The following is a 19101-nucleotide window of genomic DNA, read 5'->3' as shown; positions in this document are numbered from 1 at the left end:
TGTGCATGTATGAATGTGTGGAGGATGTGCATGCTTAAAGACAGTGTGAAGATGTGTGCCTAACATGTGGCTGTTTGAAGCATACATCTGTGTATGGTCTATGCCTATGTATGTATGCAAGAGTGTGTGGTGTGTAATGTGCTTGTGTGTGAAGTGTGCATATAAAGGTATATTTATGATGCGTGTGTGTGTGAATGAGGGAAAGATATATATGTGTGTAAGGGTGTGTGTGTTTATGGAGGGCCTAAATGTATATGTTTGAAGGGTTTGTGTGTGCATGTAGCAGTGTGATGTAAAAAGGCATGTGTAAGGGTGCGTGTGTGTGCAGAATTAGTGTGTAGCCACAGATTTGTACTGCCAGCCCATTCTGGGAAAGTGACTCTATTGTTTAAACAAGTGACAGTTCATTACTCAGAGGGGCGTTTGAACATCTGCATCTGCATGGCAGGTGTGGCCTGGGGACTGTTGGAATTAATGAATTGTCATGGTGGTCAGGCCCTGTGCCCGGCTCTGAGGATGCAGGCACAAGTCATGCTGGCTCAGGTTATCAAGAAATTCATAGTTTGGGGGTGGGTGGGACAGAAGGAATGATATGATACAATGTTCATTGTATTAATTGATATAATGTTAATTATGATAAAAAGGGCCAGAGCCCTTTCAGTAGTAAATAACAGAAGAGCAGTTTAACTTGACTTAAGGATTTTATTGGTTACTTTAACTGAAAAATCCAGAGCTATGGTGGGACTCAGGTGTGGCTTGTCCTTGGAATCAGATTATGGGCACTAGAATTTAGTTTGTCTCTCTGTTGCTTTTAGTAATGCTTCTTCAGTGTTGGTTCCATTCTCAGAAAGAATCCTCTGTGTGGGAGCAGGTTGGGCCACCAGTGCAAGTATCTGATTTTCCCAGGTTCAAGGCTGGCATGATAGAGGGCCTACTTTGGTACCAGAAACCTGGCCAGTTTTTCACCATGTCCTGTATTTGGCTTGGTTTGGGTCTCCTACCCATCTGGGAACCCCTCATAGGTCCCTGGAAATTCGAGGTTGTGACTGGCTTTGGTCTAGATCACATTTCCCACCGTGGAGCAGAGGAGGGACTGTAGCCCATGGATGGAGAGTAAGGGACAGGGTGATTCTCCAGAAGAAAATGGGTTCTGTTGTTGGAGGAAGAAGGAGTGGCTACTGGACTGTCATGGCTTTAATGACACTTTCCAGAAGGTACACTTATTACTTCTGCTTACATGTCATTGGCCAGAATTTAACCACATGGCCACACCTGGCAAGGGAGGCCGGAACATAAAGTGTTTATTCTCATTAACCTCATGACTACCTAAAATCGGGGTTTTTATTACTGAGGAAATTGGGGGACATTTAGCAATTTCTGTCACATTTGTGTAAAGATAGCAAATAATCTGCCCTCTTAGTCTGATGGAGTAGGATTGGCAGCCTGCAGTGTTGGAAAAATTTTGAAGTTTTATCATGAAAAGATGATATGTTAGATTGGCAGTGTTGAAGATGCTTGAGGAAAGTGAAGTGGAATTAGAGATACTATTATTTGTGATCCTCTACTTGGTGGTTCTCAACTCTGGGTTGGGACCTTGGGCATTTTTTTAAAATTTACTTTTTATTGTGAAAAATTCTAAATATGTATGAGGGAGTAGTATAATGAACCTTCATATGTACACTACTCAGCCCATTATCAACTCATGGACGGTGTTTTTGCATATGTTCCCCTACACACTTGCATATGTTCCCCTACTTACCCTCAACCCTGCATCACTTTGAAGTGCATTAGGCATGTGGTGTTATCTACAACTATTCCAGTACATATTCCTAAAAGGCAAGAACTCCCACTTTTATTATTTTTTTATTTTTTATTTTTTAAAAAATATTTATTTATTCATGAGAGACACAGAGAGAAAGAGAAACAGAGACACAGGCAGAGGGAGAAGCAGGATCCATGTAGGGACCCTGATATGGGACTCGATCCCAGGTCTCTAGGATCACACCCTGGGCCGAAGGCCGTGCTAAACCACTGAGCCAGCTGGGCTGCCTAGAACTCCCACTTTTAAACATAAACACAAGACTATCATCATGCCTTGAAAAACCAACAAAAATTCCTTAGTGTCATCAAATTCGTAGTCAGTGCTTACAGCTCCCTTGGGCACTGGTTGTGTTCAAATATAATTCTTCATTTCTGAAGCAGCCCAGGGGGCCCACAGAAATAGGAATTTTTATATTGGGAGGACCCCAGGTTGACCCAGGTTATCTAATCCTTCACTTACCACTGTTTCCCCTCTGTGCAGTGCCACCTGTGTGACAAGGCATTCATGAATGTCACCTTTCTCCAGAGCCACATGCAGCGCAAGCATTTGAACATGGCAGAAGGTGGTGAGTCCAGGTGGTCCTCGTGAGACCATGGATAGTGGGGAATAGTCTGGGCTGGTCTTCAGTGGGTGTGGGACACACATACCATCACAGCTGCCCTCAGGCCTCATCATCCAGTAGAGGAGGGGATGATCCCACCATCTACCATGGGGAAATCTGTCCCATGTGAAGATGGGAGGGTTTCTGACCATGTGTGTAGAGAAAAAAAGAGATAAGTTCTGGTGTTAGCTTTATCCCTGTCAGTGCACCCCTCTGAGTCACAGTGGCCTTTGCTGTGAATGGGACCGTCAGATGCAGTGATTTTGAAGGGTCCTTACCTTCCAGCCTTCTATGAGTCTGCTATTTTCTGATGCTAGCTATGAATGTGTTTTTAAATGGGGTTAATGAGCAGTTAGGCCAGTCTTTTGACTTTTTGTGTGTAGCTAATTATGACTTAATCACTTTAATTTTACTATTTCAAGTTCCAAAACAAGTAGCGAGGCTGTATATTTCCCCATAAAGAGATTTGCGAACTTTATATCCATTTTTGTGGTTCCATAAGAAATAGGTGTTAACACATGAAATAAATATAGATATGAAAATATAAATCTTATAAATATAAAAATCCCATTAAATAAAACTTTTTTCTTATTTTTTCATTTTAATTTCCTTTTCAAAGAGCAGACTTAGAGTTTTAAAACAGGACCATTTACTTACTTATTATGCATTTATTATATATCTGATTTTTCTTGGTTCTGCATTGGAGGCTGCTAAAGAAAAACATTTTCTGCTTTTTAAGTGTTTTTTCTGATTAAAAAGATATGTCTTTGAAGAGGTGTTTGTATACTGATATTCATAACAGCATTATTCACAGTAGCTAAGATTTAGAAGCACCCGAACGTCCGTAGACAGATGAATAGATAAGCAAAATGTGGTATATACATTCAAGGGAATATGATTTGGCCTTAAAAAGAAGGGAAATTCTGTAATATGTTACAATATGAATGAACTTTGAAGATATTATGCTAAGTGAAGTAAGTCAGTCACAAGAAGACAAATACTGTATAATTCCACTTAATATGCGGCACCTAGAGAAGTCAAATTCATAGAAACAAAGTAGGATGAATGATAGTTGTCCAGGGCCAGGGGAGGGGGGTGCATGGGGAGTTATTTGAAGCATACAGAGTTTTTTTTTATTTTATTTTTTTTTTTTATTTTTTATTTTATTTTATTTTTATTTTTTTATTTTTTTTTGAGTTTTTGTTTTATAAGAAGAAAAGAGTTATGGAAGAGGATGGTGGTGATGATTGCACATTATGAATTATTAATGTATTTAATACCACCGAACTATACATTTAAAAATGGTTAAGATGCTAAATTTTATGTTATGTGTATTTTACCACAATAAAAAAATTGGAAAAAAATACTTTTGACCTGGAAAAATTAAATACAGAAAGGTAGAAAAGGTAAAAACCACGGTCAAAATCACAGTTCATATTTTGATGTTTTTCTCTGTTATTATTTTTCTGTGTATGTATATAATCATATAGTATGCAGTTTTGACTGTTGCTTATCTTCAGTTAGGAATATATCACATTTCTATTGTCATCCAGTCATCTTGGGAAACATGGCTTTTAATGGCTGAATAGTATCCCATCCTGTGGCTATCCTAATTTATTTCACAATTAAATTACTTTGTACTTCAATTTCCCTATTATAAATCACATAATGATCAACATTCTTGCATGTAAATCTTTGTGCATATTTCTTATTCTTTTCTTAAGGTTAAGTGTTGAAGGAGAGGGAAAATATGTTCTTAAGGCAACTTTTGCTAAATTAATGAGCTTTTTATTCTCAGGCAGCTGGCTTTTCAGATCCCTCTGCTGTCCGATTTCATATCATCTTAAATCACTTTGTTAACCCAAATTAATTTCTACTGGATTTAAAAATTGCTAGTTTCAAAAAAATCCAGTTTGAGGAAAACCATTTCTTTTTTTTCAAAGACAGGTTTAGAGGTTTAATAACAGTACCATCTATCTAATAGGCACTACAGGTACTTTAAAAAGTAACAAATGTTCAAGTACAATTGGCGTCTTTTCAATTAACCCGTAACTCTTGGTTTATCAGTATGTGGTTTAGTTAGAATGTTCTTTTATACTTCATTCTTTTTTTTTTTTAAATCTTAGAAATGTTAAAGTATACTTTTAAAGTAACCTTGGCTAAAATTTTCTTCATAATGCATGCTGCTTTTTTTTTTCCATTTGAAATTTAATACTATACTGTGTTTCTGAACAAAGTGAACTTAAAACTACAATTATTTTCACTCCTTTAAACTCCTCTCTGATGGCTGCCAGGTACATAGATGTGTTCTTTGTATTAATAATCACTGTGTACGTGCTATTTGGTATTATGCTTCTGTTACCTACCAATCTCGCATTTACATTTGTGTGTGTTGGTACCATCAAAATAGTTATTTTAAGTGATAATAATAGTTCACATTTATTGAGTTGTCATGCCAGGCACTGTGCTAAGCATTTTGCACTATCACCTTTCACCCTCGCGACAACCCTCTGAGTTAGGTGCTGTTGTTATCTCCATTTTCTGATGTGGGGAAACTAAAGGTCAGGGATGTTATGTCACTTGCCTGTAGTCAATGTCCAATGGAAGTGGCATGGCTGGTCTCAGCCAGAGGTGTGACACATCGCATAGATGAGGAACCTTGCTCCACTCACTTTTTAACTTAAACTGGTTACCCTGTCTTTGTATGGACCCCACAGCGAAGCAGAAGAAGCCAGAGTGGCTGTTGGAGGAGGACATGTTGGAAGAACTGCGGGACAAGCTAAAACAGACTCAAGAGGAGCTGGAAGCCCAGAGGGAGGCAGAGAAGCGCCGACAGCTGCAGGTGGGCATGGAGAGGAAGCGCCGGGGAGACTGCTCGTGGACTACTCAGGAGACCCAAGAGGCACCTGTATTCCACAGGACCAGAAGTCAGGCTGGTTTTCAGCAGCAGGAAACTAGCCTGCAGCAGGGAGTCAGCCAGCACCAGGATAGCATCTTTCTGGATATGGCAAATGATCTTGGGTTGTCTGAGAAGGAAGATTCAGTTATTTTTCCAGATCTGTCTGGCCACAAGTAGAGCAGAGAATTGCATTTTCCTACATTATTCAGCACTCTGTGAGGGCATTTAAACCAGAATGTTAACTTCTTACACTACCCAGCTAGTTTGCGCTTTGAAGAACAAAGACTGGATAAACTCCAAAGTCCACTCTCAAGGATGTACTTAGTAGATAGTTGTAGAATGAAGATATGTAAATTTGCCTCACCCCATCCTTCATGTAATCATTTCCTCAGCACCCATTTATTGAGCACCAACTATGCCAAGAATACAAAGAGAGAGAAAAGACATGGTCCCTACCCTCAAGGGACTTTACAGTTTGGATAAGACTTGTCCCACTCCATGTCCAAACAGTGGGAGCTCTGAGATGATTGTGCTTTGGGTCTCCATAATGACTTGCCCATACAAGAGGCCCTAGCAGTTTCTCAGTAAATATTTGCCGTAATGTGGAATTAATGATTCTATTGTTCTTGCTTTTCTTTCCAGGAAGCAGAGGTCAGCCATCAGAAGGAAATAGAAACTAAGAAAAAATTTGATGAATGGAAAGAAAAGGAGCGGGCCAGCCTATATGAAGAAATAGACAAGTTTAAAAAATCATTATGGGATGAATTTAAAAGTGTTACCAACCATAACTCTATGCTAGAAGAGGTAACTTACACAAAAGGCGTTCAAAGTTCTTTTGCTGAAAAATCTGTTTATTCTTAAAATTTATTTCTTAGTTTGTTCTAGTTTTATTCCATCTGCCATTGGGGGCTGATATACTGTTAGGCCGGATACCAGAGGCTGATGCCAGGGGCTGAATCCCTGCTCTAGCACATTTTGGCTGTGTGACCATAGGCGAGTTACTTAACCCTCCTGTGCCTCAGTTTCTTTTCTGTAAGATAGATTGCTGAAAGGGTTAAATTAGCACGTAGAGAGCACTTCACATTGTTTGGTATATAGTAAAAACTCCCTAGACTTTATTTTTGCAAAGGAGTTTCTTTCATCACTGGATAAGATATGAGGCAAAATTTCTTTATTTCTTTATTTCTTTATTTATTTTGAGGCAAAATTTAAATGAATGCACTTCTCTCTCAACAAATATATGCTGACACTGCCTACATGCCAGCCACTCTGTTGGGGTCTGTGGAGATCACATGTAATAGTAAGATTTACTAAAGGTATTTACTGTTTTCCCCTGTACTGTAGTGCTTTATATACACTAACTTTTAATTCTCACAACAACAAAACAACCATAACATCCTCAAAGTAGGTACATTTTTCATTTACTTACTTCTTTTTTAAAGTTCTTTAAACAAAACTATTCTCATGCCTCCTTTACAGCAGAGGACATTGAGGCCCCATAACGTGCTCAAGGTCACATGGCTACTAAGAGCTAGACCTGGGATTTGAGCTTAGTCACACAGAGAGAGAGAGAGAGAGGCAGAGACACAGGCAGAGGGAGTAGCAGGCTCCATGCACCGGGAGCCCGACGTGGGATTCGATCCCGGGTCTCCAGGATCGCGCCCTGGGCCAAAGGCAGGCGCCAAACCGCTGCGCCACCCAGGGATCCCTGAGCTTAGCTTTTTAAATGAAAAGCTCCTGCTCTTCTACTGGGCATACTGTAAGTTTGTTTAGGAAAACCTTATTTTTTTTTTTTTAAAGATTTTATTTATTCATGAGAGACAGAGAGAAGCGGAGACATAGGTAGAGGGAGAAGCAGGCTCCCTGTGGGGAGCCCAATGCAAGATTCCATCCCAGATCCTCGGGATCATGCCCTGAGCCAAAGGCAGATGCTCAACTCCTGAGCCACCCAGATGCCCCCAAGAAAACCTTATTAAAGGTCATTATCCCTGGACCCTCGCTTCCCATATAAACCTGTATGACTAAAATCACGTCAGGGAAAGTGTTCTTTTTTTTTTTTAAATTTATTTATTTATTTATTTATGATAGTCACAGAGAGAGAGAGAGAGAGAGAGAGAGAGAGAGAGAGGCAGAGACACAGGCCGAGGGAGAAGCAGGCTCCATGCACTGGGAGCCCGATGTGGGATTCTATCCCAGGTCTCCAGGATCGCGCCCTGGGCCAAAGGCAGGCACTAAACCACTGCGCCACCCAGGGATCCCCAGGGAAAGTGTTCTGAGGAGAAATACTTTCAGAATATATTTAGCTCTTACTGGTCCTTCTAACATCAAAGACAATCTTTTCTTGTTTTTGAAAATGAACCATCTAATAGCATTTCTCACAATCATTCTGCAATTCGTTAAAGAAACACTTGGACCACTTTGCCAGGAGGAGGTCATCATAGGATATGCTTGGAATCTTGGGTGACTTGTCATCTCAATCTGAGATGAGAAGCCAAGGACAGGAAAGGCTGTGGAGTTGAGATGAGGAGTGTGAGTGTGTATGTGTGTGTATGTATCTATAGTGACCCAAGCCCTCCCATCTGTGGGGGCTAAATGTTCCTGCAGTGTGGTCAGGGATGATATGGTGAAGACAAGATGCTGCTCCACCATATGGAGCTCATGCTCCTACCGCCCCAGCTCCATGCTCATCATTCTTGAGCTTGCCTACACCCCTGCCAACTCCCATTCCTCCCCTGACGTGGTGGTAGCTGACTAGACATTTGAGAGGTAGGTTTTGATGTGCATTTGGAGTTGTTGTTGGGAAACTACCTCATCAAAGGTCAGAAGGTTACTTTGGTTCAGAAATTCTAACTTTTTGAATGAGACCTAATTCTTAACATCCATGTTTCTTTAATAACTTAGATCCCATTTCCCTCAATAAGAACATCAAATTTTGATTTTTTGTCTTTATCTCTAAGGGATGGCTTATATTGTTTGTGTGGAGATGTCTCCCCCAATCTCCTCTCTCATGTACATGTTGTATTATTTTAACTTTTTATCATAAGGAACAAACTGAATAACAATTCTCATGTACTTTGATAATTATTTATTTGTATTTTCCCCCTAATTTGGGGGAGAAAAAGAAGATTCATGGACAATGAGTGGAAAACCCTGTAAGACCTCCCGTCTCATTACACAAAAAGGATTCCCTGGCAGTCCCACGAGGGCCAAGGAAGGGAAATACTTTTCGTAGATTTTTTTTTTTTTTAAAGAATTTATTTATTCATTCATGATAGACAGAGAGAGAGAGAGGCAGAGACACAGGCAGAGGGAGAAGCAGGCTCCATGCCAGGAGCCCGACGCGGGACTCGATCCTGGGACTCCAAGATCGCACCCTGGGCCAAAGGCAGGCGCTAAACCGCTGAGCCACCCAGGGATCCGAAGCATGTTGTTCTTAACAAAGTTTCTCGGTTTTGCTCTATGGTTTTACAGATGTTGAAAGGTATCAAGTTTTATATTTACAGACCTCTGCCAGTACGTGGAAGCACTGGGTAGGATTCCTAGGGTCTCAGGTGAGGCTGGTGATATACAGGGGTGCAATAGCAGGTTTACCGGGGATCTTCTCAAAATACATACAGTTATGCCCCTTACTGGGTACCTTTACCCTCATTTTGAGTCCAACCCAGTTGAAAACAACTGTTAGGAAGTGTGACAGTCTCCTGGGTTTGAAGGAGTTTGGGGTGGGTCTAAGTGGGTGATGGTAAATATTTAAAAACCACTCTTGGGACCTAAAAGGATTTAATTTGTAGCCATTGCCATTTTCCATGGTGTAACTTTTCTCCTGGCCGATTTCATGCTGCCCCATTCTGAGGCTGGATATGGAGTTGGAGAGGCTGTGCACAGTCTGCTCTTCTGCTCTGGTCACTGCTGGATGAATCTTACAACAGTCCAGCTAGACATGGTCTGCAACGCTGATCACTCCATGGCAAGGAAGGGCTGGCCATGGGCACCATCACTACATCGGTGCTTCTGTTTCTGCTAAGATTTGCTAAGAAAGAGCTTAAGGTCTAACTACTTTACAAGTTTCCCAGTAAGAAAAGCTAATTTTTTCCCCTGTGATCTCTGTTTACATCCTTTGCCTCATTTCCTATTGATTTCCTTACCAATTAGAGAGTTTGTATAATATATGGAACTTAAACCCAACCCTTTCTCATTCTTGGGGTTATTTCCCCACATTGTTCCTTTAATTTTGTTTATGGTGGTTAGGCCATATGAAATTAATCATGTTTGTGTGGTCCAAATGATCAAATTATCAATCTTTTGTTTATGGCCACCCTGAGGTTTAAGAAGAAAATGTTTTTGTGTTTTCTTTTACTGCCTTTATGGCCTTATTTATTTATTTACTTATTTATTCCTTCATTCATATATAGCTCTTTACTGAGCTATGACTGGCATGTAAAAAGTTGTACATACTTGATTTGCACAACTCTGAGCTTGAGGTTAAGTATTTACCCTTGAAACCATCACCACCATCAGATCACAGTCATATATAGCCATCACCTCCTAAAGTTTCCTCCCATCCTTATTATTATTATTATTATTATTATTATTTTCATTGTGTATGTGGTAATAACACAACATAAGATCTATCTTCCTAGCAAGTTTTAAGTATGCAATATATCTTGCATAACAGACCTTGTTCCCTTTGGCCATAACCTCTTCATTTTCTCCCCGTCTTAACCCCTGGCAACCACCATTCTCTGTTTCTATGAGTTTGATTATTTTAGATTCCACACATAAGTGAGATCATACAGTGTTTTTCTTGTCTGACTTATTTCACTTAGTGTGATGTCCTTGTGGTTCATTCATGTTGATGTAGGATTTCCTTCTTCTTTAAGGCTGAATAGCATTCCAGTGTATGTATGTGCCATGTTTGCTTTATCCATTCATCTGTCAATGGATTATTAGGTTTCCATATTTTGGCTATTGTGAATAATGCTGCAGGGAACATGGCGGGGGGGGGTGTGTGTGAGTATCTCTTTGAGATCCTGATTTCAGTTTTTTTGGATCAATATTAAGAAGTGGGATTGTCAAATTTTATGGTAGTTTTATTTTTAATTCTTTTAAAAGATCTTATTTATTTGAGATAGACAGAGAGAGAGAGAGAGAGAGAGTATATGAGCAGGGGTTGGAGCAGAGGGAGAGGGAGAAGCAGGCTTCCTGCTGAGCATGGAGCCCAATATGGGGCTAATCCCATGACTCAAGATCATGACCTGAGCCAAAATCAAGAGTCATGCTTAACTGCCTAAGCCACCAGGTACCCCTTACTTTTTTTTAAACAGCAGGTAAATAGGTTTATTAACAAGTATAACTCCTTTATATGTGGGAGATACTTGGGGAAAATGAGTAAGTCAGTTCTGAATTTTTTGAGGCACTTCCACTCTATAGCTATTTTCTATAATGACTATACCAATTTACATTGCCACTAACATGGTATGAAGGTTCCCTTTTCTTCACATCCTGACCAACACTTGTTGTATTTTGTTTTTTAAAAAATAATAGCCATCTTGACAGGTGTGAGGTGATATCTCATTGTGGTTTGATTTATATTTCTGTGCTGATTAATGATGTTGTAGGCCAACTTTGGGGAAATGCCTATTTGGGTCGTTAATTTTTTTTTTTCTAACGGAGTTGTATAAGTTCCTTATATTTTGCATATGAACCCCCTGTCAGATATGTGGTTTGCAGAATATTTTCTCCATTCCATAGATGGTTTTCCTTTTGGATAGAGTGTTCTATATATGTCTGTCTGGTCCATTTGGTCTATAGTGCTATTCAAGTCTAGTGTTCCCTTATTGGTTTTCTGTCTGGATGATCTATCTATTGTTGAAAGGGGGCCATGGAAGCCCCATGCTCTTACTGTATTGCAACTTCTCCCTTTAGTTGTATTAATATTTGCTTTATGTATATATAGGTGCTCTGATGTTGGATGCGTATGTATTAATAATTGTATTCCGTTGATGAATTGACCCCTTTATCATTATATAGTGACCTTCTTTGTCTCTTGTAACAGTTTTTTACTTAAAGCATGTGTCACCTAATGGAAGTATAGCTACCCCTGTTCTCTTGGTTACCGTTTGCATGAAATATCTTTTTCCATCGCTTTGGTTTTAGACTATGCGTGTTCTTAAAGTGAGTCTCTTAACAGGCAGCACATAGCCAGATCTTGTTTTTTTTTTTTTTTTTTTTTAAATTCATTCACTCACTCTGTCTTTGGCTTAGGGAACTTAATCCATTTAAATTTAAAGTAATTATTGGTAGGTAAGGACTTCCTATTGCCATTTTGTTAATTGTTCTCAGATTGTTTTGTGGTTGCTTTGTCCTTTCCTCCTCTCTTGCTGCCTGCCTTTTTGATTGGATGATTTTATTTTAGAGTGGTATGCTTTGATTCCTTTATCTTCTGCATATCTGCTATAGGTTTTTTTGTGATTATTATGAGGCTTACATAAAATATCTTCTAGTACAGTGGTCTATTTTAAGCTGATAACAGCTTAATATCAGTTGCATATAAGAACTTCTCATCTTACACCTCCCCGTGTCCACAGACAAGCCAGTTGGATCTGCTATGCCAGCACCACAGGCTGATTCAGCTCTGCCCTTTCCCTCAGTTCTGAGAGGGACAGAATTGGGCCTCCTGGGCAGCATCCTGGGAGGCTGGGGCAGTGGTGCTCCCTCACTCTCACTTTCCCCTGTGGGGAAAATTGCAGGCTGAGAGAGTCTCTCTTGGCACTGAGCTGTGCCACCTTGGGGAGAGCAGAGCAGATGTAGGCCAGTGAAACTTCTCTGGAATGAATCTATTCTCAGGTTATTTTTGCTCCATTGAGGTGCTAGAGACTCTCTGCTGGATTCCTGGGCTCCCATAAAGGAATCCTCCCCTGTGGGCGGTTTGAGAGCTGGAACCTTCCATTGCCCCACCTTGCTCATGTCACTTCGGTTTTTTAAGTTTAAATCTTTAATGCCCCTACAACTTATTTGGCTTAAGATACGAAATAAGATTCAAGATCATATATATTTTTTTTCCCCAGGCAGTTAATCACCTGTTTGAACTCCATTTGTCAATAATCTGTCTTCCTTCAGACTAAGATTTCATTCCCCCCACCTCCCTATCTTTGGGCTTTCTATTCTTTTCACTGCTCTGCTGAATCACGAGCCAATACTTTTTAATTCCTTTAGCTTTAGAGTATATTTTAATATCTAGAGGCCCAGTTGTCAAACAGTTATCTTTTTCAGAAAACAGAATGGAAGAGAAAAATGAAGGAACTGCAGAAAGAGCATGCAGCTCAGAAGCGAGAGGTAGCTTGGCTTGGGTGGTCTGGGGGGAGCTTGGTTTCCTGAGACCTTGTCTCATCCTATGGCACCCCCATTCTCCAGCACTACCCTCCTCAAACTGGTTGGTTGGTATTTTGTTGCTGATAGCTTTCCTGGCAGCTGGCCCCTGTCAATACTCGGAAGGAGTCAGCTGCCTGGACAGCAGCCTATCTGACCAGGAATTGGGGCTGCTGAGGCTTCTCTTCTGAACCCCAAATCTGCTCTTCTCTGTGGTCCCCTATGCAAGGACCCCTTCAGGCCCTCCAAGGAGAGCTGTCCTGGAAACTTCAGAAGAATTGCCTGGTCATTTCATGTTTGGGCCCTTTGACCCCACCAGGAGAGAACCGGGTGGCTGTGGACTTCAGCTATATTCAGGGGGAGTCAAATGGAAGGGCTCAGATACGGAGACCAGGGAACAGAGAGCAGCAGGCCTCAGGATGAGAAAACAGCTTCTATGAAAATGCCCCCAAGGAGAAAGCAAGTTGAGGAGGAAGCCGATTAACCAGAGCCCCAGGAGCTGCCTGCGGGAAGCTCAGAAGATGAAAAGTGCTCAGATCAGAGGCTAGAGCGTGATAGACACCTCCATTTCCAGTAATTCCCATCTGATGGTTTGATTTTATTTGAAACGTCTTAAAATGGGAAATACATTTCAATTTATTCCCAAAGTGGAAGAAATATATTAAGATACACTCAGTACAATGCACTGAAATATATTAAGGTTCATTTCCAGCCCATCTCCATCATCCATACCTGCCCAGCACCCACCCCACAGCTGATCACTTTCACTGCTCTCTTGTGTATTTTTCTAGAGTTTCTTTTTGCAATTAGAAACAGTTCTCATTTTCTCTCTCCTCGTGCAACAGCATGTGACCATATTTTCTTCACCTTTTCTTTTTACCTAAAAACATCATTTGATGACTTCTGAATGGCCTCAAGTTATTGGACTGTCCTTCTGTGGGTTGCCACACTGGACAGAGAGCCTTTCTGCCTTGATCTTAGAGGCTTGTATCCAATTCTTGCTAACCCTCAAGCATAGCTTGAAAATGTCCCCAACCTGGAAAGTAGTCTGTCTTGTTAGAAAGTCCCTGCCCAGGTCTGGAGACCCTCTACCCCTGCTTCAGGTGAAACCGCAGCCAGAATTTGCCTACAGGTGTAGGTCTGTTGCTCTTATTGGTCCTTCTAACATCAAAGAGAATCTTCTCTTGTTTTTGAAAATGAACCATCTAATAGCATTTCTCACAATCATTCTGTATTTTGTTAAAGAAACACTTGGACTACTTTGCCAGGAGGAGATCATCATAGGATATGCTTGGAATCTTGGGTGACTTGTCATCTCAATATGAGATGGGAAGCCAAGGACGGGGAAGATTGTGGAGTTGAGATGAGGAATGTGAGTGTGTGTGTGTGTGTGTGTGTGTGTGTTTGTGTATGTATCTATAGTGACCCAAGCCCTCCCATCTGTGGGGGCTAAATGTTCCTGCAGTGTGGTCAGGGATGATGTGGTGGAGACAAGATGCTGCTCCACCATATGGAGCTCATGCTCCTACCGCCCCAGCTCCATGCTCATCATTCTTGAGCTTGCCTACACCCCTGCCAACTCCCATTCCTCCCCTGACGTGGTGGTAGCTGACTAGACATTTGAGAGGTAGGTTTTGATGTGCATTTGGAGTTGTTGTTGGGAAACTTCCTCATCAAAGGTCAGAAGGTTACTTTGGTTCAGAAATTCTAACTTTTGGTGAATGAGGACCTAATTCTTACCATCCATGGTTTCTTTTTAACTTAGATCCCATTTTCCTCAATTAGAACATCAATTTTTTTTTTTTGGTCTTTCCTCTATAGGATTGCTTATATTGTTTTTGTGTTTGTATGTCTCCCCCATCTCCTCTCATGTGACATTTTATTATTTTACTTTTATGATAGGAACCAAACTGAATACACAATTCTCAGTGTACTTGGATAATTATTTTGTTATTTTCCCCCTAATTTGGGGGAGAAAAAGATAAGATTTCATTGACAATGAGTGTGAATAACCCTGTAAGACCATCCGTCTCATTACACAAAAAGGATTCCCCTTGCTGTCAGGAGGGCCAAGGAGAGGGAAATACTTTTCGAAGATGTTTCTCCTCAAAAATTTCCTCTTGATGCAAAAGTCCGTGAGCTTACTTTCGCTACTTTACCTGACTGCAGAGAGAACTTTAGATAAGACGTACACTAAATCCAGCTGCCAAAGGAGTCCCTAGCTGAGTGGAAATTGCCATGAAGGTTTGTTATGCCGAGAGAGCCAGCTCTCTGGTTGTTGTGAGCATCGGTGTGAAGACAGAAATGGCACATCAGAAGCTGAGGGTTGTGCATACCCTTGATAAAGCATTTGACGCTACAAAAACACTCCATTAGAAATGGTTAACATTTGCACCTGATATTGCTCTAGCAGTAGAGAGGAGTTAACGATTAGCCAGAATGAGAACAAGTTAAATTCAGGGACTTGCAGTTCTTTAAAGCTTCCAACAGGGCTTATGAGTTTTGTTTGATGATAGAGATGGAGCTAATTTCCTTTTGTGACTACAACAGTGATATGTTTAAAAAAAATAACCATAGGTGGGATCCCTGGGTGGCACAGCGGTTTGGTGCCTGCCTTTGGCCCAGGGCACGATCCTGGAGACCCGGGATCGAATCCCACATCGGGCTCCCGGTGCACGGAGCCTGCTTCTCCCTCTGCCTATGTCTTTGCCCCTCCCTCCCTCCCTCTCGCTCTCTGTGTGACTATCATAAATAAATAAAAATTAAAAAAAATAACCATAGGTGGAAAGGCCCCTTCTCTTGGATCCACTTTTCTGTGCCTTTTCTTTCAGATTACATACTAGTAGCTCGGGAATCATTAGGTATTGGTGACACCACTCCAAGCCATGTGAAGCCAGGTCTTCTTGGTGACAGCCAGCATTTTCTGGTGGGAGGACGGACAGGAGTCCTCAGGGAATGGTCCAGAGTGCCTGAGACCCTCCCAAAGGCTCTAAGAGTCTGATTCTCTTCAGCCTATTTGAGACTGAGGAGGAAATGGGGCAGCTGTCTGGTGAGCTCCGGGTTTCAGGTACAGCTGAATTTCAGTATAGTTGAAATTCTGCTCTTGAATTCTGTTGGTCCACGGGAACCTGCTTCTCCTGTGTAAGCACGAGCTCTCAGGGGAAGCCTCGTGGGGGAGAATGCAGACTTGTGTGAGTATGCGCAGCCATGTAGATGTCTAGTGAGGACAAGCTGGAGTTTGTGGTGGGCTAAGGTGTGCCCTTCTGACGTTGCTCAAGGTATAAAAGGCAACATCAGGATTAGATCTTCATCTAAATAAAACTGTGTCCTGGCTTTGCAGAAACTGCAGATGATGCAGTCCCAGTCCCAGAGTATGATGGAGTCTAATCTCAAGTTGCTTCTGGATGAGTCTCAGGTGAATGTCAAGCAGAATCAGGAGATACAGGCCCTGAAGGAGAAGATGGACATTCAGGTGAGCTAGTAACTCTTGCCTTTTCTCTCATAGCCAATCGTGTTGTTCTTTTTTAAAAAAATTCATTCATTCATTTAATTATTTATTTATTTGTTTGTTTATTTATGATAGACATAGAGAGAGAGAGGGAGAGGCAGAGACACAGGGGGAGGGAGAAGCAGGCTCTGTTCCGGGAGCCCAACAAGGGAGTCGATCCTGGGACTCCAAGATCGCACCCTGGGCCAAAGGCAGGCGCTAAACCGCTGAGCCACCCAGGGATCCGAAGCATGTTGTTCTTAACAAAGTTTCTCGGTTTTGCTCTATGGTTTTACAGATGTTGAAAGGTATCAAGTTTTATATTTACAGACCTCTGCCAGTACGTGAAAGCACTGGGTAGGATTCCTAGGGTTCTCAGGTGAGGCTGGTGATATACAGGGGTGCAATAGCAGGTTTACCGGGGATCTTCTCAAAATACATACAGTTATGCCCCTTACTGGGTACCTTTACCCTCATTTTGAGTCCAACCCAGTTGAAAACAACTGTTAGGAAGTGTGACAGTCTCCTGGGTTTGAAGGAGTTTGGGGTGGGTCTAAGTGGGTGATGGTAAATATTTAAAAACCACTCTTGGGACCTAAAAGGATTTAATTTGTAGCCATTGCCATTTTCCATGGTGTAACTTTTCTCCTGGCCGATTTCATGCTGCCCCATTCTGAGGCTGGATATGGAGTTGGAGAGGCTGTGCACAGTCTGCTCTTCTGCTCTGGTCACTGCTGGATGAATCTTACAACAGTCCAGCTAGACATGGTCTGCAACGCTGATCACTCCATGGCAAGGAAGGGCTGGCCATGGGCACCATCACTACATCGGTGCTTCTGTTTCTGCTAAGATTTGCTAAGAAAGAGCTTAAGGTCTAACTACTTTACAAGTTTCCCAGTAAGAAAAGCTAATTTTTTCCCCTGTGATCTCTGTTTACATCCTTTGCCTCATTTCCTATTGATTTCCTTACCAATTAGAGAGTTTGTATAATATATGGAACTTAAACCCAACCCTTTCTCATTCTTGGGGTTATTTCCCCACATTGTTCCTTTAATTTTGTTTATGGTGGTTAGGCCATATGAAATTAATCATGTTTGTGTGGTCCAAATGATCAAATTATCAATCTTTTGTTTATGGCCACCCTGAGGTTTAAGAAGAAAATGTTTTTGTGTTTTCTTTTACTGCTTTTATGGCCTTATTTATTTATTTACTTATTTATTCCTTCATTCATATATAGCTCTTTACTGAGCTATGACTGGCATGTAAAAAGTTGTACATACTTGATTTGCACAACTCTGAGCTTGAGGTTAAGTATTTACCCTTGAAACCATCACCACCATCAGATCACAGTCATATATAGCCATCACCTCCTAAAGTTTCCTCCCATCCTTATTATTATTATTATTATTATTATTATTTTCATTGTGTATGTGGTAATAACACAACATAAGATCTATCTTCCTAGCAAGTTTTAAGTATGCAATATATCTTGCATAACAGACCTTGTTCCCTTTGGCCATAACCTCTTCATTTTCTCCCCGTCTTAACCCCTGGCAACCACCATTCTCTGTTTCTATGAGTTTGATTATTTTAGATTCCACACATAAGTGAGATCATACAGTGTTTTTCTTGTCTGACTTATTTCACTTAGTGTAATGTCCTTGTGGTTCATTCATGTTGATGTAGGATTTCCTTCTTCTTTAAGGCTGAATAGCATTCCAGTGTATGTATGTGCCATGTTTGCTTTATCCATTCATCTGTCAATGGATTATTAGGTTTCCATATTTTGGCTATTGTGAATAATGCTGCAGGGAACATGGCGGGGGGGGGGGTGTGTGAGTATCTCTTTGAGATCCTGATTTCAGTTTTTTTGGATCAATATTAAGAAGTGGGATTGTCAAATTTTATGGTAGTTTTATTTTTAATTCTTTTAAAAGATCTTATTTATTTGAGATAGACAGAGAGAGAGAGAGAGAGAGAGAGAGTATATGAGCAGGGGTTGGAGCAGAGGGAGAGGGAGAAGCAGGCTTCCTGCTGAGCATGGAGCCCAATATGGGGCTAATCCCATGACTCAAGATCATGACCTGAGCCAAAATCAAGAGTCATGCTTAACTGCCTAAGCCACCAGGTACCCCTTACTTTTTTTTAAACAGCAGGTAAATAGGTTTATTAACAAGTATAACTCCTTTATATGTGGGAGATACTTGGGGAAAATGAGTAAGTCAGTTCTGAATTTTTTGAGGCACTTCCACTCTATAGCTATTTTCTATAATGACTATACCAATTTACATTGCCACTAACATGGTATGAAGGTTCCCTTTTCTTCACATCCTGACCAACATTTGTTGTATTTTGTTTTTTAAAAAATAATAGCCATCTTGACAGGTGTGAGGTGATATCTCATTGTGGTTTGATTTATATTTCTGTGCTGATTAATGATGTTGTAGGCCAACTTTGGGGAAATGCCTATTTGGGTCGTTAATTTTTTTTTTTCTAACGGAGTTGTATAAGTTCCTTATATTTTGCATATGAACCCCCTGTCAGATATGTGGTTTGCAGAATATTTTCTCCATTCCATAGATGGTTTTCCTTTTGGATAGAGTGTTCTATATATGTCTGTCTGGTCCATTTGGTCTATAGTGCTATTCAAGTCTAGTGTTCCCTTATTGGTTTTCTGTCTGGATGATCTATCTATTGTTGAAAGGGGGCCATGGAAGCCCCATGCTCTTACTGTATTGCAACTTCTCCCTTTAGTTGTATTAATATTTGCTTTATGTATATATAGGTGCTCTGATGTTGGATGCGTATGTATTAATAATTGTATTCCGTTGATGAATTGACCCCTTTATCATTATATAGTGACCTTCTTTGTCTCTTGTAACAGTTTTTTACTTAAAGCATGTGTCACCTAATGGAAGTATAGCTAC

At 40.8% G+C, this 19101-nt stretch overlaps 1 protein-coding gene across 4 annotated transcripts in view; it reads left to right on the top strand.

The window, feature by feature from the left end:
- The window catches only part of DZIP1L (DAZ interacting zinc finger protein 1 like), a 52089-nt gene that overhangs the window by 14295 nt on the left and 18693 nt on the right, over positions 1-19101 (top strand). For all 4 annotated transcript variants that reach the window (XM_041734526.1, XM_041734527.1, XM_041734524.1 and 1 more), the window contains exons 3-6: positions 2303-2387; positions 5141-5265; positions 5965-6126; positions 16028-16159. In XM_041734526.1, the coding sequence (XP_041590460.1) occupies positions 2303-2387; positions 5141-5265; positions 5965-6126; positions 16028-16159 (504 nt within the window). The remainder of the gene's footprint in view (positions 1-2302; positions 2388-5140; positions 5266-5964; positions 6127-16027; positions 16160-19101) is intronic.

Source organism: Vulpes lagopus, chromosome 19 (genome assembly GCF_018345385.1).
Source record: "Vulpes lagopus strain Blue_001 chromosome 19, ASM1834538v1, whole genome shotgun sequence".
NCBI lineage: Eukaryota > Metazoa > Chordata > Mammalia > Carnivora > Canidae > Vulpes > Vulpes lagopus.
This window is presented reverse-complemented; position numbering and strand designations above follow the sequence as displayed.